The 26,442-nt window shown below is 25.6% G+C and overlaps 1 protein-coding gene across 1 annotated transcript; it reads right to left on the reverse strand.

The window, feature by feature from the left end:
- Positions 1 to 8,918: 8,918 nt before the first annotated feature.
- On the reverse strand, positions 8,919 to 22,015 carry LOC105368270 (neuroglobin). The gene is made up of 3 exons (XM_011507250.1): positions 21,604 to 22,015; positions 11,691 to 11,922; positions 8,919 to 9,519 (listed from the first exon to the last, which is right to left on the reverse strand). Exons 1-3 carry the CDS (start codon positions 21,801 to 21,803, stop codon positions 9,331 to 9,333), a joined length of 621 nt encoding a protein of 206 aa, XP_011505552.1. The 5' UTR covers positions 21,804 to 22,015; the 3' UTR covers positions 8,919 to 9,330.
- Between the last annotated feature and the right edge of the window lie 4,427 nt (positions 22,016 to 26,442).

The raw sequence follows: 26,442 nt of genomic DNA on the forward strand, positions 1-26,442 counted from the left end.
TTTGTTTTATAGCAACGCAGCTTGCTAAAACAAAAAATAATTATCACCATATTATAATAACAAGGACGAGTGTTTGTTTAATATATATAATAATCAAGGATAACCAGTTGTTCACTTAATTGTGCCTATTCATGGATTTATTTGTTGTCCACTTTTTATTTGTTTATCTTCTGATTAGAAAATAAGTATTGCATTAAACAATGTCTTTATTGTTTTATATGAAATAACACACACGCACGCATGCGACAAACACGCATACGCGCATACGCGCATAAGAATGCGCGCGCGTTCTCATATATGCGCGCACGAACGCGCATGCATGCTTATACACGTTTGCACACGCACGCACGTTTCCACACAAACGCACGCGCGCGCGCGCGCGCACACACACACACACACACATATATATATATATATATATGCGCATACAAACTAGTATGGAATAATAAAATTATACAGTATTTATACTTATCGAATGCCGAAATTTCATGCTTTTTATAATTGCTAAATAATAAATATCGAAAATATTAGAAGCTTTAATAAATTTGCGGCAAATTTGAAAGAGACTTGTGTACTGAATTAAAGTACAGAGTTTTAGTAAAAATTTTAAATTATAATATTACACAACGGCTACAACATATTTTTACATAGTAACGCTATATTCTCAGTATTTTTCAATTGACTCAGTAGAGATATAAGGTGTTATTCATAATTAAAATTAGTATTTTATATTAGAATAAAGCAATCAAATTAATGAAAATTGAATCTATTTTATTCGTAAAAGTATAAATTTTGAATGACAGAAAAAAATGCTAAATGAAAATTAATAAATTAGTTTGAAGTAAAAAATATTATTAGATAGTACTTATAGATGGTATTTTTCATATATATATATATATATATATATATATATATTTTTTTTTTTTTCTTAATGATCTTATTAAATCCTTCATTAATCTTGTAAAATTAAAAAAGTTAAATGTCCAGAAGCAAAACATAAAATTTAAAACGTAAAATCCTTTTAACAGATAAAATGTATTACAAAAATATTTATAGATTTTGATAATCTAATGTGTCAAAACTAATTGTATATTATGAGATTAAGGATTAATTAAATATACAGTAAAATATAAAAATTTTTTAATTTTTTATTAAATCTAAAAGAATGTAAGAATAATCTAATTTTTTATATCCTATAACTTTTATAAATTTATATTAGTATGCAATTTGTTATTTTTGATTGATTAATAAAGTGAAAATATAAAATATTATATTTTGATAAAATGAAGAAGGTAAAAATATTATAAAAGAAATTTTTCAATCATACCATTATTAAATTAAACTAAGAGAATATTAATTAAAAAATATCTTTAAAAATGAATGCATTTAGACAAGTTATTAATTTAGAATACCAATAATATCAAGAAAAGATTATTTAATGATATTGTGCTTTAAGTAAAACAATGATTTTATAAAAAATCTTATTATTGAGCTAAAAGTCGATACAATTTTTTCATTTGTTAAATTGGTTATAGAGACTTTTTCCAGAAAAAATTATTATCTTTAAAGAAGTACGGCTGGTAATCTACATTATAAAATTTCTATAAGAATATAATTATTGAATTCCATAATGTTGATATACAATATATGAATGTAGGAAAATTGTTTTTTTTTTTTTGTCACATAAAAATGATATTCTCTATATGCAAATGATCTATAATTGAACGTACAAATGAAAAACAAAATATTAATCGTTATATTATTGATGCAATAATTAAAGAATAATATTGTTTAAGTTTAAATTATATTTAAATTAGATTTAAGTAGTTATACTAAGAAAAAGTAGATTCAAGATTGATGATGATGTCTATGGTTAAAAATCAGTAGAATTTTTAAAATTAACAACTGTTGATAAAATGTAAATGCCGTTTGACTAAATTCGTTAAGGCATATTCAATAGATTTGGAATTATTTATAATTTGAAGCTAGTTAATTACGAACATACTGTCTACGTTAAAAATATATTTATAGATTCATCTTTGAAGTAGCATATCATAACATTATGAAATAGAATAAAAACTATCGTGAAAGATAAATTTTAATGTTTACGAAATGATAGTTTGTTAAATATAAATTAAAATGTTTAATTAAAACAATTTTATAAATAATTAGTGAAGTACATGTAATGTATTTTTAATTAAAGCAATTTGTGGTAATGTCGACATAATTTACGTAATTTATTTTTATAAATTACACTTATATATATGGTTATTATTGAAAATGATATTTTTCATTTACTAATTTTATTCGATAAAACTATTGCTCATTTTGCGGAATGAAAAAATTTTTCCTACATAAGAAGAAAATATTTCTATAATGAGATAAAAAAAAATTAGTTGAGGAAATAAATTGAAAATCGCATGAATTGAGTCAGAAATAATTTCGTATCATATGCAAAAATTAATATAAAGCTGCTGATATTTTATAATAAAAATAAACTCCAAATACATAAATAAAACAAACATATATAATAAAATCATTATTTATAATAAAAGTTTCACTATTGCATAGTCAATATTAATATTCCATTAATATTCGTTAATATCCATAATATTAATATCAATATTCGTTAATATTCCATTTTCTATAGCAATGATATGAAAATTTGGCTTCTCATGAGACTAGATAAATGAAAAGCATCCATTATAATATTAACGCAAAAATAATTTTTTATAATACATAATATTCATTATAATTTTTTAATCACCTATTATCATATTATCCTTTTGTAATGGTAATTTTTATCTTTTAAGTTTAATAATTGTTTATAATTTTGACATTACAATGTTTTAGTTAAAAATTCTCTTTATCACAAAAGTTGAAATTAAACATTCAATAAATAATTCACTCTAAGATTTAAAAATTTTATTCATCTAATATTGACTATAATATAATATAAATAAACAGTTTATAGCTGCAGAAATGATTATACTTGAAAATTGATAATTATTATTATTGCTGATACAAATCAATCCAGTAATTAAAATATCCACTAATGGTTTATTATGTTATGTTATGTTATAATAGACAATTGCGTTCAAATTTCATATAATTAATAATTAAAATTAGATCTATAATCATGTTTATATGGTGAAAAATATTAATATAATTAATCACATAGTTCAAAAGAGTTTTATATTCTTTCTGTGATTGTGTTTCTCATCCACTTAATATTTGGGCATTTTTTTTAATCGCATAAAATAATGTTCCATTATGTTAGAACTCTCTAAGGTATCTATCTCATATTTACATAAGACGATGTATAAAGAACCAGCTCTTCGAAGATACTTTTTAAACATTTATATATAAATAATTATTAGAATCTGCTACATTTTATACATAAATTCGATTTCACATGTATAATAGATGTAATAATTGTGTTTCATTAAATTAAAAGATTAATGTGACGATGAAGCGTTGATTGGGTATGCTGATAAATTGGAAATACCATGAATATTAAAACAAATTTCATTGTGAAAAAAAAAAAGAAAAAAAAAAGAAAGATGATCAGGTACGTTGGTTTTAAGAAATAGTAAGTAGATTTCGACAGAATGCTCAAGCTTTTTATTAGATAATTCAATGAAAGAAAAGAAAAGAAAAAAAATGTTATCGATACAATACAAAATTCAATTGCCGAGTTCGGTATGCATAAAAGGCGAAACACCCCTATGTCTATACACGTATAAATGAATGGAAAATATTCATTTATTCGGAAATATTATTTAATGTTAAACATTTTACATGCTTATGTACATATCATTACAAATTGTATAAGATATGAAAATATTAATTTAATCAATTATGTTGATTTTAATAAATTGATACATTAATTAGAAATGCGTTTAATTTACATTGAAAAAACCTGAGCATTTTCGTAAATCTTTACTACTTAACATCAAACTAGCCATGTACATTTAAATATATATTATATATTTCATTTATCATTTATCATTTATCATTTATCATTTATCATTTATCATTTATCATTTATCATTTATCATTTATCATTTATCATTTATCATTTATCATTTATCATTTATCATTTATATTTATCATTTATCATTTATCATTTATATATAATATAATGCTGCATAAAATACAATTATATTACTTATGAACTTTATAAAACAAATGGACAAATAATGCGATATTCGTATACTGCAAAATTGAATCACCATCATCTTATACGCCTAAAATATGCTTTATTCCATGCTCCTTAAATGACCTTCCACATGAACATTTCTTTTCAAGTTCCAAGATTTTTATTTAGAATTGCATAATTGTCTGGTTTCATACGCAATTGTTTATTTATATATGTATATAGGAAGGTACGGATTATTTGTGCATTGCCTATTAAACATTCATCAAACAATGTCTATTTCTCTCGGTTTTCTTATAATAATGTTTACACAACGTATTACATGTCAACTACACATATACCAAAATTGTTATAACGTATTTATATTCATAAATACGTAGATTACTACTAGATATCTATTAACTCTTCAACAGTTATTTTTAAAAGTAGTTATCTCGTTTATTGGAAATTTACAGCACTTTTACATTTGCACGAGCAACTTCCTTTCTCCCGTGTAATCAAACTCATAAAAATATAAGAATAAATTTATCATATTACAAATGGAATTTAAAATATTTAGGACAAAACAAGTTATATGTAAGAATATTTATATTTTATAAAGATGTAACAAGCAAGTGAAATCAAATTACTATAATAATATCCATTGTCTATGATTAAAAATTAATAAGCTCTATTATAATATTGAAAATCTTTAAAATCTTGTAGTCTCCTACGTCGATTTCAAAATATATTTTACTTTTATCAAGATTTTGCATTCTTAGGCCTAACCATATATAAACCATAGAGTGACATCAAAATTAACGCTTGACATTGTTGACCTGGAACGTGGCAAAATTAAATACATCTTACCAAAATTAAATATTTATCACAAGATTTCAGATAATTTTCATAATGATAAATATCAGCACAGAGAAATATAGAAGATATACAATATTACAATTTCCTAATTCGTATAAGTAGGTAAATCATGAAGCTATCGAGAAGTTTAATTAGTTAGTAATGCATTGCAAATTTTTAGGGCTTCGCACACTCACACATACACCATACGCCATATTAATTGTTACCATATTAACGTTAATCGGACGACACTTTGCACTGGTCTTGCAAATGCAATATTTGACTAATTATGAACTGCCGAAGAGTTAAATGAAATTATTAATAATTACAAGACAATAACGAGAACAGAGCGATAACTAAAACTCGGTTAAAAATTAAATTCAATGCGATTATAAAATGTTGAAAAAAAAAACAAAAAAACAAAAACAAAAATATACTACGATATTAAATAAAATAATTAGCAAAATAAAACTATAACATTTATGAAGTTTTCCATTTCAATAAAATCACTCGTAACTATTACTTAATTAAGTACTTAATTAAAACAAATAACCATCCTATAATTAATTTTAATTAAACGCGTTCATTTATTATTTCTTAATGGCAGTGATTGAAATAGTTTAAATGGTTTAACTCAGTTGGTCTAAAAAGGTTCAATAAGTTGAGTTTGTAAAATATAAATTTTAATAATTTTCAACAATCTTGATCATTTTTATGTGTTTAGTCAACATGAATTACATTATATATTTATAATCATTTACATTATTTCATGTTTATGTATACACATATATTACACGACTACACGTGTACGTACAGGATTAATTATAATTTATCGATACGGAAAAAAGGGTTAGGTGGATAGGAATAACATAATTAGGTCTCATGCATGGCACACACTTATTAACAATTTCAATTTTTTTTTTTCCAAAATTGTTGTTGTTCTTTTTTTTTCTTTTTTTTTTTTTTCTTTTTTATCAGAACTTTTTGTTTTTGGCTTTGGAGAGAAAAATTACAGCTTATTATACTTTTCTCATTTGGCGTACGAAAATTCATTGGATGGCACGTTCGTGTTTTGAATTAATTAAATCAAATATCAATTTTTTCGACGGGCATATTCTATATACACTAAATCAAATATTTTTAATATATATCTTAATATATTATACTGTAATTTTTAAGAAATTAACCCTTCGATGATTAAATAAAGTCTACTAATAATATTTATCAATTTATGAATAATAATAACCCACTACTGAATTGTAATTCGAGAATTAGATTAATATTTTTTTTTTTTTTTACATCAGTATTATTGTATTGCAGTCACACGGAATTGCATAAATAGTATAAACTAATAATCATCAATTGATCGGTCAATTGATGCTGCAAATTAGCAAATTAACTCAAGAATAAAATACGCACATCACCTAGTTCGAAGCTCACTATTTATTTGCAATTTTTCATTCGGAAAACAGCCTACTTCAAATTAATCATTCAAGGGTTAATTTTATTTCATGTACAGAGTTTAAAAATTAGTGCTTATTTATATTTGCATTTTCAATATTGATCGTCACATTTTGCTCTTCCATACCGGCTGTACATATTACGATGACTGTAAGGTAAACAGTCTATCGGTGACATTTAATTAAATTTGCAATTTACTTTACGAGTATAATAGAAAGTCTTACCAATAGTCATTGGTAACTGCTTTATGGTAGCGATAATTCGATTAGTCGACAGTTGATTAAACAATTTTACAATGATACACAATGTAGAGTTAGCAAATTCAGAAATTACATGTATTAACGTATATTTGAAAAGAGAAGTATTTATTAACGCTTAACAAATTGAATAACGATAGGTTTAATTTTTCATTTTCATTTTCATTTTTTTTTTTTTTTATTTTTTATTTATTTATTTATTTTTTTTTTTTTAATGAAACTTACGATTGGAAACATTTTTGTAATTCTATATACACTCGTAAGAATTATAAAAATTCGTAATGTGATTTAGAATTTTTTTTTTATCGCGAGATTATTAGTACACGCAAATCTGATATCTCCAATCACTTTAATATTCTCATATATAATTAAGTAACTTATTAATATAAACTTTTTCGATTTCAGTGAATCGAAAGTTTAAATAAAATATGAAATCTAGATACTAATTCTTGATAAATTTATTAATAATGTTCATTCGAGTAAATTTATATTTAAAAAATTCTTAAGGCACTTAAATTTATGGATTAATCACATATTTATTTAATCTTTTCTAATTTCAATTTTTATATGATTTTGTGTTATATACGACTATAATGAAAAATATAATTTCTTCTTTGTATAATTCCCTTAATTTTCTAATGACAGCAACTTTGCAACAACGCTAAAATTTATACAGCTATTATGTTATGAATTTTTAAAATATAATTTCAAATTAACGTAGAAAATAATACATAAAATTCATTTTTATTAACAACAATTTCGAATATCTGTGGTTTTTTTTTTTTTTTTAAATATGTATTATACAATAATTAATTGAAATATTGAGCAATGATTTATTGTAAAAGTATTATATCAATATGAATCTTAAGCTGTCGTATTTTCACACAAAATAATAATAAAAATTAAATTATTCTTATCAAAAAACAATAATAATTTTTATTATTAATTTATCGAATATATAATAAGATTTTTATATAATTTTCATTTTTATAATAAATATAAATAATGTAATAATTTAAAAAATGAATGAACTATTTGTATAATATAATATATTAAATATTTATAATAAAAATCAATAATACTATGAATATATTGAGTATCTCTTTTAATTCTTACAGTGTACGTGCAAATTTAATAAAATAAATGTTCTTTCAATCATGTACTTTTATTTTCTATACATTGTACCGTTTTGCTTGAAAGAGAAAAGTTAGTAAACATAAAATAAATTATTAAAAAGAACATATTGATACGAGCATGAATATAATACGTCGATCGAGCATGATTATGTTCTATTAAAATAATTAATATTATATAAATTAAAAATTTTTTTTATATTTTTATTTAATGTTTCTGAATATTCTATGCATTTGTATATAAATTACAAAAACCTTTCCTTAGATAAGCTCATTAAACAGTCTTGGAGGCAGTAAAAACTTAAGAAATTACATTTAAAATGTGAAAGGAGAGAAAATTGAAATCAATTATGAGCGAGGAACTCATCTACATTAATTAACCAATTGGCAAAGCTTCTTTCACACATAAAATTCTTGAAATTCTTTAAATCTTATTGATTTCAATACGTATACGTTCAAGAATCAAAATTTACATGCACGTATGCGTTTCCCAACCGACGAAGAGAAAACGAGAGTCGAAAATAAATGAATGAAAAAGTGAGGTGGAAGAAAAAGAGATGGGGGGGGGGGGGTTGGTGACCTCCGGGTAAGCGTTTCCCAACCGACGAAGAGAAAACGAGAGTCGAAAATAAATGAATGGAAAGAGTGAATATGTGAAGAATAATACGGCAAAGTTTATGGAATAATACGGGTTAATTTATGTAAATAAGAGAATAAATAAAGCTACTCGAGTTGTGCGTGCTTGTGTACGTGTGCGTGTGCGTGCGCGTGGGCGCGCGCGCGCGCTCGTTTGACGGGGCGGCGGTGTCGATGCGGGGGCGGAGGGGTGGAGGTGATGCGCGCGCGTATTTTGTTTTATTTATTCATTGTTTTGCTATTAGACCGAAGTGGAATGGGACGACTTGCATCTAGAATGTAGAAAAAGGTCGCTTGATTCTAGGTTTTAGCTGGAGGATCACTTAGGAAATTGACATTGTATCGAGGAATACTCTCGCTTCGGTTCGTCCGCAGGCGCTGCCGTCGCGGTTCATGTCGAGTAAAAATATCACGTATGGAACCCGGAAGATCAATAAAAGTGCAGCTCGGTTAATACACCGGCAACCGACTGCTTGACTCTGTTTTCTTTAGAAAATCATGTGTCCTTTCAGGTTCCTATGTTTCTCGCTTAGAAACAAACACACTAAATCATCCTGCTTCATTCACACCCATGCACGCACATACGCATACATGCACACATCCAATCATATTCGCATGAATGCTGTGCTTCGGACGTTATTTTCATTTGCGCTTTGTTATTACTCGATTTGTCATGGAGGTCAGTCCGCGAGTGCTTGGCAGTACGCGTTCTTGTACGTCTCCAGGAAGTTAGGGAGTTTTTTGCGATCCCTGTACCTTAATCGCATGATTTGCTGACTCTCTAACATTGTGATCAGTTGTCCGTTGTAACGTAAGTAAAAGTTAACTTGTGCACTCGAAACTTTGACTAACATCTGTCTTTTTCTTTGGAACTTGTCGATTGCACTGACACTCTCAGATCCTTTGCCTCGTCAAATCCATCGATCAGGGTCTGAATGATGAATTTAATTGTAAGTTTATAGATATTCTCCACATTTTCCGTATATCGATCGTGCAGTGTCATTTGCATTGCCGCTAAAAATGGTGATTCAATTTTCTGCGAAACAAATATTCATATCTTTAATTGGCATGATGCATACGATTAGAGATCATTATTATTCAAAATATACATTATCCTCTAAGATTGAAAATGAAAAACTCTATTTTGAAGTTGTTAGATATTTAGTAATGGACATATAATAATAACAATAATAATTTATGTTGAAGATTAAACTTCGGAATTTTTAACAAATGCAGAATACAAATCATGACTGATTTTATTGAAAATTCAATTAACATTATAAATTGGTATTATTACTTCTAGATTTCCGTTAAAGGATTATACTCAATCGAATATACTAATCTGAGAGAAGCAAGGAATAAATATAAATGCGTAATTACATAAACATATGTAGCCACTTATAATAATAATTTAATAATATATTTATACACTGAGTTATTTGTAAAATCAATATGGCGTAGAAATATTTTATAAGTAAAGTAATTATTATAAATTTCCACAAAAAAATAAATAACAACACAATATCATAATATTAATATAGCAATCTATTAATAGAAAAAAAATATATATATATAAAATAAAATAAATATTACTTAAAAATAAATACTTAAGCTACTTACGTATTAAATAAATTTAATTTAAAAAGAAATATTTATAGAAACATACAGAAATATTTTATAGTTTCAATACATGACTTTGTTTATCAACAAAAAAAAAAAAAAAAAAAAAAAAAAAAAAAACTATATATTTTTGTATAAAGAAGATTTTATCGAATAGCTACGGAGATTTCAGTATACTAGAATTATAAAAAACTTAATTTCACAAAATAAAAAGGGTTTTATCAAATTGCAATTGACTCCTGAATGTCACAAAACTAACAGTTAATACGATTAACTTTTAATACAAGTTAGAGTAAAGTACAAATAAGTACTATTTCGTTTCATTGACATTGCAAATAAAAACTTTCTCTTTAAGAAATGACTTCAGAAACGTATTATTTAAATAATAAAAATATAACAGAACAATATAAAATGAGAAAGCTATGAATATCAGTTTTGTTCTATAGTTTAGAAAATTTGACTAATATTTCATTTCTAATACTATTGAAATGAATTTGAAGAAAAAAAATGTAAATATATAAATATAAATATAAATATGTATAAATAAAAATTTTAGACATCACTTAATTATATAATAATACCTTAAATATTCGGATTAAACTCAATTAAAAATAAGTTTTATGTGTAAGATTTAGATTAAAAAAAAAATTTGAATAATATGAAACTAAAGCGTAACGATATTCATTGAAATTAAAAAAAGAAAATGATAATAAATAATTTTATTTTTTTAATAAATTAGCTTAGAAACAATTGATGTAATTTTTTACGAGATTTAAAAATTGAATTTAGAGATTGAGTTTTTAAATTCATCCAAATCGACTCGAAATACTCCATCTAATCTAGTGAATTAAATCTTAAATTAAATAAATTATATTTAATTAAACAATAAGTAACTAAAAATATATGGATTATATTTAATATTAATCCATACAAAATAACAAACCTATTTATATGCAAAGGATATTTTATTCTGTTATGAAAACAAAAAAAAACAAAAAAAGAAAATAATAATATCATTAATTGAATCAGAACATTATCAATGATAATAATAATTATTTTAAATTGATATTTACTCTAAAGAATTTCAGTCAACGTAATATTTAATAATTAACACAACGTAGAAATCGTCCCCTATCAATATAAGTAATTAGAACTTTGATATAAACTATTGATTATAAAATCATAACTCAAATGCATCCAATAATTATATTAGATATCTATATTTACATATCCTACGCTATCTTTCCTTTCATCTTCTATTTATTTAATTGTTAAAAAAAAAAAAAAAAAAAAAAAAAAAAAAAAAATGTTGGTTATAAACTATTGTTTTAATATAATTTTTAGTTAATTTCATTTATGCCAATTCAGTTATTAATTTAGATATGAATAAAGAATTCGTTCAATAATTATCAATTTTCCAGTATATGATTTTGCATGACATATTCATAAATAAAATCAATTTTCACGATAAATTCTACATATATGCATAAAAGTTAATAATAATGTATCATGTACTTGCATGAAAAGCATTATTATCTATAGAACATTGCAGTTACATAATAATGTTATATGTCATGTTTTATTCACCCAAAAGTATTCGCGATTGAATCCTGGTATTTTCGTGTGTGTCGCACCAACTTGATGAAGAAATGTGAGGAAAATGTCCATATCATCGAGGCCTTGAATTCCTTCATCAAGTGTACTCATAACTTTTTGTGCGTGATCAGCTAATTCCATACTTGTTGACTGTTCTTCTTTCGTTTTTAAATCCTTAAATTTCGTAAATAGATTTAAAAGCTCTGCATTTTCTTCGAACAATCTGTAATTATAATTATTTACATAAAAAATGATTGAATATTTATTTATTGCTGCATTTTTTTTTTTTTTTTTTTTTTTTTTTTTTTTTTTTTTATGGGCTTTAATGATTGTATTATTTGACGATGTATTATTTCGTATTTACTTTAACATTGGTAATGCTTTTAGAATTGCGTGTAATTTTTATTAAATCACCTAATACTATTATTAATTTAATAATAATATTATCGTTAAAAAATATAGAACTCAAGGGATTATAATAATAGACAAATTAATAAAAATTTTAAATAAATTTCTAGATTTATTTTTAAAAAAAATTTTGAAATTTTGAAATTTTGAAATTTACTATTCTAAATACAAAAATTTATCGTTTTATATATAAGTAACAATAAAGATAACCAATGAATTAATTAACTTGTGAGTCAAATTTATTATAATGAATATTTCAGAATGATAATACTCGACTATTTCAATGACGAGTGTATATTATTAAACTTAAAATTTTTAATAAACATTACATTAATATAAAATAAGTCGTATAATCGTCATAATAGAAGAAAAAAAAATTACTAAATAATTAAATTAGAAAAGTCAAATGAAACAAAAACTGTATAAATCGTAAAAGAAATGAAGTATTATGCTTTTAAAATATATCTTATAAGTACTTAAAAATTAATTAAAACACAGGATGTCGTTGTAATAATTCATTTATGATTTATACAATTATTTTTAATATTGACGCTTTTAATATTTTCAAAATTAATTTTTACAGTCCTTAAACCAATGTAAATAAATTTATACCAAAATAAAATAAATATAAACAAGACCCGTATGTGAATAACAAATTTAAGTCAAGAAATAAAATTACATTTAATGAAATTCAGTTGGCGCTTGACTTGCAAACATCTATAAAATACTATATAAAAATATAAATAATAATAATAATAATAATAATAATAATAATAATAATAATAATAGTAATAATAATAATAATAATAATATATGTAAATATTTAAATAACAATGTTCTATATTGAATATGTATCAATGTACTTTACCATATAAACTGTATATAATATTCAATATTATATATTCAAATTTTATTCAATCAGTAATCAAAATTATTAAAAAAAAATTCTGATATTACATAATATGTACAAAATCGGAATATATTTACGTTACAAAAGTACTAAAAGAAAATACAATCTACTATATTTTATTCTACCCTTCAATGGAAAAGTAAAATTGTTGTAATTAATAACAATTATTATAGTACTAATTCTTGTAATTAAATTACAATTAATATAGTTTAATTTATATATCCAATTATATATTTGTAAATAGGCAATTATATTATTCTGAATATTATTATGTATATTGTATGAAATATCTTTTTCAAAAACACATGCATATAATTTATTAAACAAATACATTAGTCGACATAATTGTTTCTCAAAATTAAATAATTTCAGTAAGAATTTTGTAAAAAATTTCAGTGTCAAATTATATCTATACAAGCATACATATTATTATTTTTTTTTCATAATAAATGATTTATCATGCGACACATATTTACCTTAGTTAAAACAAACAATAATTTTATCTATTTTGATCGTAATAAAGGTAATAACTTTTATTCTATTTACCTTTCTAATTTAGGAATGAAAAAATTTGGCAAAAAGATAAGTTAAAAACTTTGTAATAAAAACTAATATTCTAACTACTAATTAGATTAGTATTTGAAAAAAAAAAAATTTTTTTCTTTATAATACTTCAATTACAAAAAAGTATACTATAATCTAATATTTTTAATCTAATTCTTAAAATGTTTATCTGAAATAATTTAGATTGGCAAAAATGAATTATACTCTATTGCTACATTTACATTCGAGAAATATGAAATATAATATAGAAATTTCACGATAGATATAAACAATTATTTCAAATGTCATACTAAATTAATCTAATTCTAAAACATAAAATCAGATTAAATTTTATTCACAAAATTAAGTAGTCAATCTCAAAAAATAATTCAATTCCTAATAAGAGAGGAAATATCAAACTTTCATAGATCACATACACCTTAGTATACTTCTATATTACATGCAAAAGATAAGTGAATTACTTTTTTAAATTCTCATAAATTAAGATAATTTTTGTTATTTTAAAAAAAATGTAAAAGTAAAATATATTACTAATAGAGTATATTAGTTAGTATCTTATTTAGAATTCTATAAGTATATTTAGACAGATGTAGAGAGAGAGAGAGAGAGAGAGAGAGAGAGAGAGAGATAGGGGAAATAATTTATGAAAATATCTAACTAAATCGAGATAGTAATAAAGAATCGTTAAATATTTTGCAATAATTTCAAGTTGGTACCAAACCCCCCAGAGTGACACGTATTATGCAATGCTAAATAAAAATTATATTCCCATATATGAAAAATGTAGGCAGGAGGGAGGCTCATCGAAAGAAAGGAATTCACATAATAATACTCATATGCGTAATACACATATGCAAGTATATGGGCACGTATTGATTTCTAAGACTGATACTGGAATCCGGATTATACCGAAGGTTCGCCTGACGTCTATACGTACTTGTGATGTTTTTCGTGCATTACAAGTACTCTGACACAGCCTTAATGAAGTCACCTTAAAATTGAATACACAATCTCAGCGACGAGTTCGCGCAGTCTTCTTCATTAATAGCATCATGCGCACTCGCTTAGACTAAGATTGTATTTTTGACATTTCTTTTTTTTAAACAAGGTGTCTCTTTTCTTTATATAGTCATTACATATTTTACCCTCGGGCGTCAAAATACGCACTTACCATATCTCATTATTTTTATCATTTTTCTCTGCAGTTACTTTAATGGCTTTGATACATGATTTTGATTCTTTACTCGAATAGCTCAACTTTTTGAGCGAAAGAGATAGATAGACCGACAAAGAGAGAGAGAGAGAGAGAGAGAGAGAGTGTGTGTGTGTGTGTGTGTGTGTGTACGAGAAACAAAGAATGGGTCAAGGATAAGAAGCGTCAATCAGGGAAGAAAAAAACGAGAAATTTAGTTGTACTAGAGAGATTTAATAAGAGTGGCTTGTTTAAGAAATTGGCCTTGCCTTATTTGGGCCACCCGTACCTAATCATTGAATTTACTAATTTATCAAAATATAAGTAACTCCAATTAGATTTTTTTATTCGGTGAGGATTTTCCTTTTTAAGCAGAAGTAAAACGTGTGACAGAAAATAAGAGAGTAAAATTAAATATTAAAAATTTCATAAGTTCCATATAGATTAAAACGAATACGATACTTAAAAATTTATTTATACATTTGGGATTAAATTACATATTGAAACGAAACTTTCATAACACACGAAGATGACGTAATTTTATTATTTTCAGTTTCATTATATTTTGTAAACTAAATATTATAAAATCTCCGATTAAGAATTAAGAATAAACTAATAGTATTATTATATTTAATATAATTTTTTTGGTTCTTGATCTTCAAATATAGATTTAATTTTTATTTAATTGCATAATTACTAATACACTAAATAGCGATATTAATAAATTTATTACAGGTTCGACTTAATAATACTTTTTTTTTAACTATGAATATTAGTTCTTACGTGACTATGATTAATCTTTTAAATTGTATTATTCTTCATTTATTATTTAAATATTACAAATAGACTAGTTATTGGAAAGTTAACAAAATGAATAAATAATTTCAGTAGCAATGTTGAATATGAAACTGTAAATATAACATTGTGTTTCAACAAAAATTGTTTATGTTATAAAATCGTAGCATCTCCTATTTGTACAAATTTCCAAAAAAAAAAAAAAAAAAAAAATTGTAATCTAAATTTTCAATTTAAATTTTCACAGGTAAGCAATATGTTATTATTAATTTAACCTTACATTTACCTACTTTTTTTTATTTATTTCATACTTGATATTTTTATTTCAATATCAACAGTTTGTTAAGAATTTTTAAATTAAAATACTATAAAATTACAAATATTATTTATGTATTTATCAAAATAGTATTTGATTTTTATGTATTATTTATAAAAATTAGTTCTTGAATATATTCAAACAGAGAAATAATATATGGAATAGAATATATTTATATATTATAAATGCAATTATTTTTTAATTCTGCATAATTTTTTAATAATAATACAGTAAGATCCACAATTGGAAATATTACATTTTTTTTATCTAAGGATAAGAAATATATTATACATTCGAAAATTTTTATTTCCGATTTAATTATTTATAAATATATAAATATATCGATTTAAATGTTTTATATAAACTTTTAATTTAATTTTTCAAAAGATTACTATAACATTAATAATAAACTTTCTTTTTTTTAAGTATAACATTATCCATAGATATATATATATATATATATATATATATATATATATATATATATATTTACTAAGCGAATATATGAATCTGAATAAATAAAAAGTAATATTTTAAAATATAATAATTTAATTTAATGAATTTTACTCGATGAATTGAATGAACACCAATTTTTTTTTATTTTTAAGTGTTGTTTATTTTTTTGTTTTTTTTTTTTTTAATATTTCACTTATAGTTACTTCCGCGTCAATGTAAATTGATTGATAGAAATAACGTATTATTTTATTTAATTTTAAACGATTATTATTACAATTTACATATTTTTTTAAATTATAAAATATAAAATGATTTTATTATAAAATATAAAAAATATAAAGTACAATAACAAAACTTATAGCTTTTTATCAGATTGTAGAGATCTAGATAGATCTATTATCAAAATTATAAAATAATTATATTAATGAATTTATTATAACGAATAGTTTATGTGTTGGTGTAAATTACATAAAACATTAAACAAAAATAAGCATAATCTTATTATATTACTTTGAATGAAAAATGGCATTATATGAGTATAAATTTTTTATCAAATTCTACTGAATAAACTTTATGAAATTAATTTACCCAATACATTTTTCAAATTACAAATATTCTTTCTAACTATTTCGATTTTCTGACTATTCTAATTATTTCCAATAAATTTCATTTTTCAATTATTCTGTGAAATCTTAATTAAAATTAAATTGCTTTATTAAAAGTTATAAGATGTAAAGTTGAATTTGAATTTCGTACCATAAATTGTTAGAAACATCAGTTAATAAGATTTTGATTTGATATTCGGTTTTTTATGATAATGTAAAAGAATTGTCTAAAAATCCTTGAGTTAAAAGTTAAAAATCGTAATCGATAAGTTAAGTCTATTTAATTGTATCCCTAATGAAAAATCATAAGTGGAGATAGTAAATATTAATGTTTAATTGTTCATAATGCCACAATACTGAACAAAGTAATGGATTATTTTTTTAACTTGTTTTCACTAAACTATTTGAAGTTTTCGCTTTATAATGCGAGCAACTATCCATTTATTTATGTATTATTAATATATACTATTACTATGCTCTATATGTCTAAACCACCATATATAACGTGTTAACTGCGTGAATTATACGAACTCCCTTCTGATCATCAAAGTTAAGTAGTATTGGTTTCGTGTTCAAAAATTGGATGAATAACCCTATACAGCATCAACTTGCATTGCAACGACACAGCGGTTTTCCATCAGATCAATAACCAAAGAGATCCTGAACATACCACCAAACTCAATTGAAAAAATGCCATCTCCTAAGTAAAAGCAGCAAAGCCGCAAAGGCATCTGATTGCTGTTAATCGATATTTTCATTCTCTTTTGATATTATTCGACTATAGTATTATTCGAAAAAGTATTACTCGAATATTACTTCGATGAATTGAATTATCATTGTTCTATTACAAACTATATATAATATTATTGTTTGCCGTAATGTAAGCTTTTATACTATATTAAATACATTATTTTGATTTTTTACAAAAAAGTACCCTCGCACATTTCTATAATTATTTAATTAATTAATCTACATTGGCGTGTATAAGCTTTATTTTACAAAAACATTTAGTCGAGCAATAATCTCATTCTTGCATAGATTATACGGGTTTTATACTTACATTCTGCTAAACATTGTAATCTCCTCTATTAGAATAATAATATTCAAAAATCATAACAAAAATTTATTAATAAACGGTTCGATTATTTTTCATTAGTCTAGTCAATATAAGTACCATAGATAATTATGAAATCGTCAGCAAATATAAGTTATAATATTTAATACAGTCCGTTAAAAAAGAAAACTTTTTAATTAGAAATAAATTATATTGACAAAAAAAATAATAAAGTATAATAATAAAATTTACATTCACGCTTATTTTCTAACTATTTAAAATGTTATTAATTTGAAGATATAAAATTGTTAAAAAATCTTTTAAAAATTGTTCATACATTCACAATGTTATATTCGATAAGAATATAAAAAGCATTGATATACATATTATAAAATAATTAATTTCTTAATTAAGATTGCACTTTATTGTTGAATTTCTTTATATTTCTGGAATTATTTTCATGGTTAGCAATTACTTGCTTGTTGGCTAATACATAGTAGTTAATCGATAGTCAATCAATATTTAATTAAAAATATATACAATCAATATATACATTCTAATACAAATAAACAAGTTTATAAGTTCGTTCTTTACATTTTCTAATTTTAGAATATAAATATAATTTTACATATTATTGTGATATGTTGAAAATTGTAATTTTGAATATATCATTTCATTTTTATATTAATATTAGAAAAGATTTCAAATTATGATTAAATTTTTTTTGGAACGATTATAATTTTATTTTTAATTCATATATATATATATATATATATATATATATATATATATCACAATCAACTATAACAATTTATAACTAGATTAATAGTAAATGTTGAATAAGAAAATAAAAAAATTAATATTTTCGGATGTTTGAAAAGTGTACATCTCCACTGTTCATATTCATTTTATTATATAATATGGATTTATCAAAAATATAATTCTTACTACATTCATTATCGAATTTTGTTTTATGATTTTATGCATAAAATTATTAAATATATCAAATTAATTAAATCGTTTGATACGATTCAAACAAAAAATGTCCATATTAATTTATAATATTTTATGAAAAGTACATTTATTACTACGTATGTGGGTTAAATAACAACTAAATACTTAACATTAATACTTATTTAAAAGTTTTTCATATTATCTAATATTCCACATATAAATATTTATTAATTATATTAACAGAGTACAAAACAATATTTACGATAAAAATACTATGTATCGTTTAAAAAATAAAATGCAATTGCAGAAATAAAATCCGTTAAAAATGTAAATATCAATAAGTTATCTGCGTGACAATAAGTACCATAAAAGTTGAAAATCAAATGGAATTCTTATTATCTTTTACAATATATTCCAAATTGAGATAGACATAAAATTACAAGAGATTAAAATTCTACATATGCCTATTATAAATATTACCTGTATTAAACATGGAATAAAAATACAAATTTATATACTAATAATGAAATTTTACGTAAATTTTGTTAATCTTTCGAATACGCGATATAACAATTTATACTTTTAATCTCAATAAATACATAAATCTTTATGATGGTATAATATAATTTCTATTGTCAACTTAATAACTTAAAAAGTAATCTGTTTTGTTTTTTATTTAGTGTTTTTTTATAAACATTTATAGAAAATGCAACAATTATTAGCTTAAAATATTAGAAAAAAATATAATTTTACTTTATATTCAACATATCCTGGTATATAAGAAGGGATAATAATTTTTTAATTTTGAATAAGATTTATGTCAACATTAAAAAAATAAGAATGTATGATACATTTAAATAATTACACTTTAATTGTTTAATACTCACTTTGAACGATTTTATTTTTATATTAAATATTTGAAAATATTATTCAAAATACTCATACGATTTTATTATGAAATTACGTTAAGTACAAGTTAAGTACATTTAAGTATAGCCAAATATAAGAAATAATTATTATCATTTAACAATAATCACGAACCTGAGATTTAATTATTATTATTTATTTTTGAGTAAATAAAATCTATGGAATTATTCTATCGATTGTAGTATAAAGCTGAACCAATTAATTCCAGTATTTTTACCAAACTGCTTTGAAAATTCCGTGAAATGACAAAGGTACGATAATATCAGTTGTATTAAACCTTATTTTTATCTCTAAATTGAGAAATTATAATATATAAACATAATATAAGTTAGTATAATATAGTATCACTATGATTTAACACCATAGTCACCAGAATTTAATTTTTTTTTCATTTTCTTTTTATTCCATATGTATTATACATTTTAATTACAAGTAATAATTTAGCATACAAATAGCTTTTTAAAATAGTCATAAATATAATAAAATAATTTGGTAACGTAGGAAAATTCATTAAAATCAGAATTAAAGTTAACACAACTTTTTCATACATTAAACTATTCTACAGGATGATCGCGATACACATATCGATGTAAATTAAAAGAAATTTCACGAATAATACTTCTTTTGTGAGTATTTATATTATTAACGGCGTATAACCAAAGCATGCATTTTAAGTAAATTAGAGTATAAATTTCAGTGCGAATGGCTTAAATCACTTTTTCAATATAAACAACTGATGAAAGAGTAATAGTAACTCTTCTTAAACAATATTTTCATAGAAAAATCGATAATTTTTAGAAAAAAAAGTTTTGGCGAGAATTCGTATAGGAACTAAAAATGTCAAATTAATCTAAAATAAACAATTGGACAAAATATAGTAATAAATAAGGATTAAAAGCGATGAAAGATAGTGAATAAAATCTTATTATAATAATCGATGATTAATAAATATGAAAATTATAATTAGCGTATATCGTAGGGTATCGTCGAATGTCAGATAGAGCTCTTTAATTCTGGAAAACTCTCTCAGACATTAAAGCCGAGTGATTAGAAAAAGATAAAAAAAAAAGACGAGGAAAGAAAAAAAAGAAGAAGAAATTTTTTTTTTTTACTGAAGTGTCAGAAGAGTGGAAAGAGCTTTCGTTATGACTGAAGACTAAGCGAAGGAGAATCGAGTGGAATGGGTTGACGATGCGAGAGTGTACGGGCACCTGATTGGGGAAGGTTGACTAGATTCTCATGCCCGAAGCCCACGAGAAGGGTCGCGAGAAGGGCCAATGTTAGTAATAGCAAATACATTATTATTACTCAAAATAACGTGTTTCGCAAAAAATGTATCGCATGTGCTTTTAATGTTAGTGACCGAAGAGTGAAGGATATATAGATAGATAGATAGATAGATAGATAGATAGATAGATAGAGAGAGAGAGAGAGAGAGAGAGAGAGAGAGAGAGAGAGAGAGAGAGAGAGAGAGAGAGAGAGAGAGAGAGAGAGAGAGAGAGAGAGAGAGAGAGAGAGAGAGAGAGCGAGCGAGAGAGAGAGAGAGTCCCAAAGTCCCCATAAGTGGGAGCGCGCCCACCTCCCACCTGCTTTTGAATCACATGGCGGGGAAAATTGGGTCGCGCGACGCTCGATAGCCCAGTTAGAGATCAGGGACAGCGGGGACGTCGTAGCGGGAAGTGAAGTGGAGCGGGGCGAAGCACACTTCGGAAAATACACTTACTTGACAAACATATAAACGCCAGTAGGCTCCATTGCCTTGGCGATGGCCTTCCAGCTGGCGGTTAGCAGGTACTTCTGTCTGGCGGTGAGCGGGAGCCGGGGATCGGTAGCCGGCGGTGGGGGCGGGCTCTCCCGTCCCGAACCCGCGCCCTGAGGCTGGGACGTCGCCGAGGTGGCGAGCTTGCCGAGCTCGCAACCCATCCTTAAAATTCAACAGGAGCGCTAATATCGGACTGGAAGCGCGACCGCCAGCGGGACCCTCGCCGCTGGGGTGAGCGACGGGGACCGCGCGGCCATCCGGCCAAAAGCCTCCGCTTCTTTCGAGCTGCACCGGGTGCTCGACTCCTTCCTTGGACGCGCGCCCCGAGCGCGGCGCAGTTCGGCTCTCGGCTACTGCTTGGGAAAGCGGGACGTCGTTGCGAGGCCAGATGAGTCGAGACTACGAGCGCGGGCTCGAGGCGCCGCGGCTCCTCCGGGGGAGGGCGCATGCGCGCCCGTATTCCCCGTAATCACTCCTCCCCCCCCCCCCCACACACACACACACACATCCACCCACCCACCCACCCACCCCACAAACCCCACAAACCCCACTCCCGACCCGCCGTCGTCTAGAGTCGCGCAACCCGGACGCATCCACCCGGAGGAGCTCGTCCGAGTAAGTATAACGTGTCGGTGGTGCGCGTGCAAGCGGGCCAACTATCGATCAATCTCGCGAGCAGGAGCCGGCGAGAACGCACCTGCGGATTTACATGGACGCGGTAGGGTGCGGGGCGCCAGCTGCAAATCCTATAGTGCGCGCGGCGCCGTGGCGTCGCCTGATGGCTGCTACCCGCCAGCAGCACCTCCCTCCCACCCACTCTCCCTTTACCAACTACAGGCTGGATTTCAACCTCGTAAGAGCTCCTCGCCTCATCTCGGGCAACCGGGCCCCGGCTTTCCGCGCTCAGCATTCGGCCGCCCCTACTATGTCTTGATAACCGGGAGATAGGAGGATCGATTCGAGTGTCTTGCAGTATCTAGTCGTTCGTCACTAAATTCACTTCCTATCCCTTTCCCATCACCTCTTGATCGCCCATCGCCTTCTCATTGCCTCCGTGCGCTATACTTGCTGTTTATGGCTAATGATCGTTGCGCGTATATTCGTACCGTCGCGATTCTCGGTGACGATTGTTTCGACGAAAGATAATTCGTCGAGCCCCTGCGGTAAAAACAGTCTCTAGGAAATTCTACTTTATCAGCGTAGATTATGAAGTAATTCAGTGTTTGAGCAAATATTATGCTCATTTACTTACAAATGCCGTGCATTTTCTAATTATATGCACCACTCGGTATTTTATGACAAAAATATATAAGGAAAATGCTCGTGCGAGATGTTTGTCAATCGAAATATTATGGGAATAAGCATTGGTATGGATCATTCCTGCGAATAATTTATTAATTATATTATCTCTGCTTTGTTCGCTAAATATATATTATATTATAATAAATGTAGCTTTCATAAACGTAAGGATAAATATGCTTTTTAAATTGTCATAAACGTATAAATAAACTACATTCTTACTTATACTCTTTTAATCTTGTATGAAATATATCGATTTTAATCATCCAACTTTATTTATTGCCTCGAAAATGTAAAATACGCTAAATTTATGTCGAAATTGCATTACATTTGCTATTTACGTATAAAAATAATGGAAATCGACTACAACATACATAATTCCTGAAACTCTGGATAATAAGAGTCAAGATTTGATAAACAATAAAACAATAGAAACAAAACAACAACAACAACAACAACAACAACAACAAGAACAAACAAACAACAAACAACAACAACAACAACAAACATCTATTCGAGTAAAATATAATCGCAAACTGATTTATCTTTTATTCTCGTAATATACATTTTTCATTATCTAACTTCACTATATATTTCGTCAAAATTATTAAATATTAAATATTCCATCAGAAGAAAATAATAATAATAATAATAATAATAATAATAATAATAATAATAATAATGATAAAGGAAATAATTCTTCATTATAAACTGATACGAATCATTATAAAATGATATTTCGTCGACAACCCGAAGCTTCTAATTTAATCCAGTAACGCTATCGTAAATCTCTTACATAAATTTAATAATGTGACATGACTATACAATGAACAAACAGCGTGATTAATTAATACGTGTACAAAATAGTACAAAAGCAAAAACAAAAAAAAAAACAAAAAAAAAACAAAAAAAAAACATATATCTTACTGTTAGGGAAATGATATAATGAGCAAACGAATGCATTTCAGTTGGTGATATATCTGCATCTGTGATTTTTCTCAAAACATTTCATTTCAATTCCTTTCTTTCATCTTCATCTATTTAACTTTATGATTTTACGATTTTGTGATTTTATGATTTTATATAAGCTAGTATAAAAATTTCCAACGAATTTACGCAACAAAATGCTATTTACTTGGCAACGTTTAGATGCTCATGTTGATTATTAATTAAAAAGATAATCACGTACGAGACGCATTTCGAAATATATAAAGCAAATATTTATATAAAAACATCAGAAATGAAACTGAAAACAAGCTTAAAAGGTATAATGGAATACATTATCCATTGTTGTAGGAATTGTGCACTTAATTATCTTAACACGCTGTACTAATTGCCATGCTGAACTTCTATTCAACGTGCTCATGGTAAATGATAGGTGAAGAAGAAAAAAAAAACAGAAAATAGCGAATAAAATTCTATATGCCCATCCAAATGATTGTATTGAAAATAAATGCTATGGATGTACGAAAGTTATTAGTTAGATGTTTAAAGTCTGTAATTAGACAACAATTAAAGTGTTGCACATCAAAAAAGAATAACTAATCAAAAGTATAGAGAGTGAATGTAAAAAAAAAATATATATTAACTTTGCCATTGGCCGGTAAATTATAAATAAGTACAATTTTTTTTAAATTCACATGATTACATTAATGATTAGACTATCTGCCGAAGGAAGAAAGTATGGGAGAGTGGGAAGCTGTATTATGTAATTGATTAAAAATATCGTAATTAGCAAAGCAATTTAATTGTTAAAATGAAAAAGAAAAAAAAAAGTAATCTTCCGCCATAAATAGAAATGCCCTTTGTCAAATGCCACAGTAATGACAAAATTAATTAAATTATCTTATAAATTAATTCTCCATCTCTACGATTCTTTAAATTTAATCGCTTCCTATAGTATTCCTATCTACATGTAATAAATTGGTTGCATGAGAGAAATTTTTATTAAACTTTATTACTATTATTTATTATATAAATGCTTTAATGAAAATAATAGTTACTTTAGAATTACTGACTTATCGAATCACATGTACTCGTATATTTTTATTTTGCCATTAATTAATTGCATTTTAATTAATAGATTTTATAGTAACGATTTTTGTCGTCGTCGTTGTTGTTGTTGTTGTTGTTGTTGTGATGGAATCGATTAGAGAACCAACTGTTTTGTCTAACACTTTTGGGTGCCATGTAATAGTTGAAAAACTACGATATTATTTTTGAAGAAACGGTTATTAGAATTCATGGTGGCTTACCAATGAATTTGATTAGATATTATTTTTGCAGGAATACTATTATTTTATTAATTATTTTGTTTTATGAATTAGCCATGACTTAGATTTTGTTTTTTAATTTACAATTTTATTTTATTTTATTTATTTATTTTTTTTTTTTTAATTTCATTTACAAATAACTGTTAGCTTGTACCTACACGTAAACGTAACGAATTACCATTTCTTTGCTACCGACGAATTTTTTAAAGATGAATATTCAAAGCATCTTTAAAAATTTTAAAAACTCCGATGCCAATATAATTTCTTTATATAATATTGTAAAAATATTCAGTTGTGAAAACGTCTAAATTCACTTGAACCCCTATCTTACTAACACTCATTCCATTATTAATACGAATTCTTCTACGCCATTGTATAACCATTCCACATATTTTTTTATATTCCCATATTCTATCTAAAATTTACAAAAATTAGTATATTTCTTTTAGGAATTAATTTTTGTACAACAATATTACTTTTGAAATTTATTTACATTGAAGAGTTAAAGATAAATGAGTGAACCAACATATGTAAATCAAAAATACTTTAATAAAAAATACTAAAATCAACAATACAGAAATGCGTGAACAATTTCTTATTCAGGAATAAATTATTTATAATAATAATAATTAATCATTCAATCGATAATTCATAATTAGAGAAACATTTATACCTTTCGCATTTCGTGATATTTCCCGATAAGTTATTCGACAACTTAGTGATAATAATTAATTACAATTTATTCAAATACCGTTCGTCTAATTAGAGAATTCAGTTGTTCTCTAGAAACAGTACACAATTGACAATACTTTCGAGGAACAAAATAGAATCAAAAAGCAATGATTCTCTTTATCTACCTCGTTCTATCAAATAATTGTTCGAAACAATCCACTGTACAAGCTGGTTATGATTTAAATTTCAATAATTTCAAGTAAGCACAGCATTATTTACAGCAGTAAAAGTGCACAACTTTTTATACAGAAAGTAATTTCGTATTTTAACACATATTTATAGATGTCGCTAATTATCAAATTCATTTTACAGTTTTTATTAACAATAAGTTGGAAAAGTGATAAATAAGAAAAAGTAGATGAAACAATAATTGAATTAATATAAATGTAAATGAAAAATACATTTGAAAGAATCAAATTGTCATAAAAGGACACAATAATTTTCTCTATTAAAATACTAATTAAATTAAATATTAATGTAATTATTTATAACAAAT

Source organism: Ceratosolen solmsi, unplaced genomic scaffold (assembly GCF_000503995.2).
Source record: "Ceratosolen solmsi marchali unplaced genomic scaffold, CerSol_1.0 scaffold6, whole genome shotgun sequence".
Lineage (NCBI taxonomy): Eukaryota > Metazoa > Arthropoda > Insecta > Hymenoptera > Agaonidae > Ceratosolen > Ceratosolen solmsi.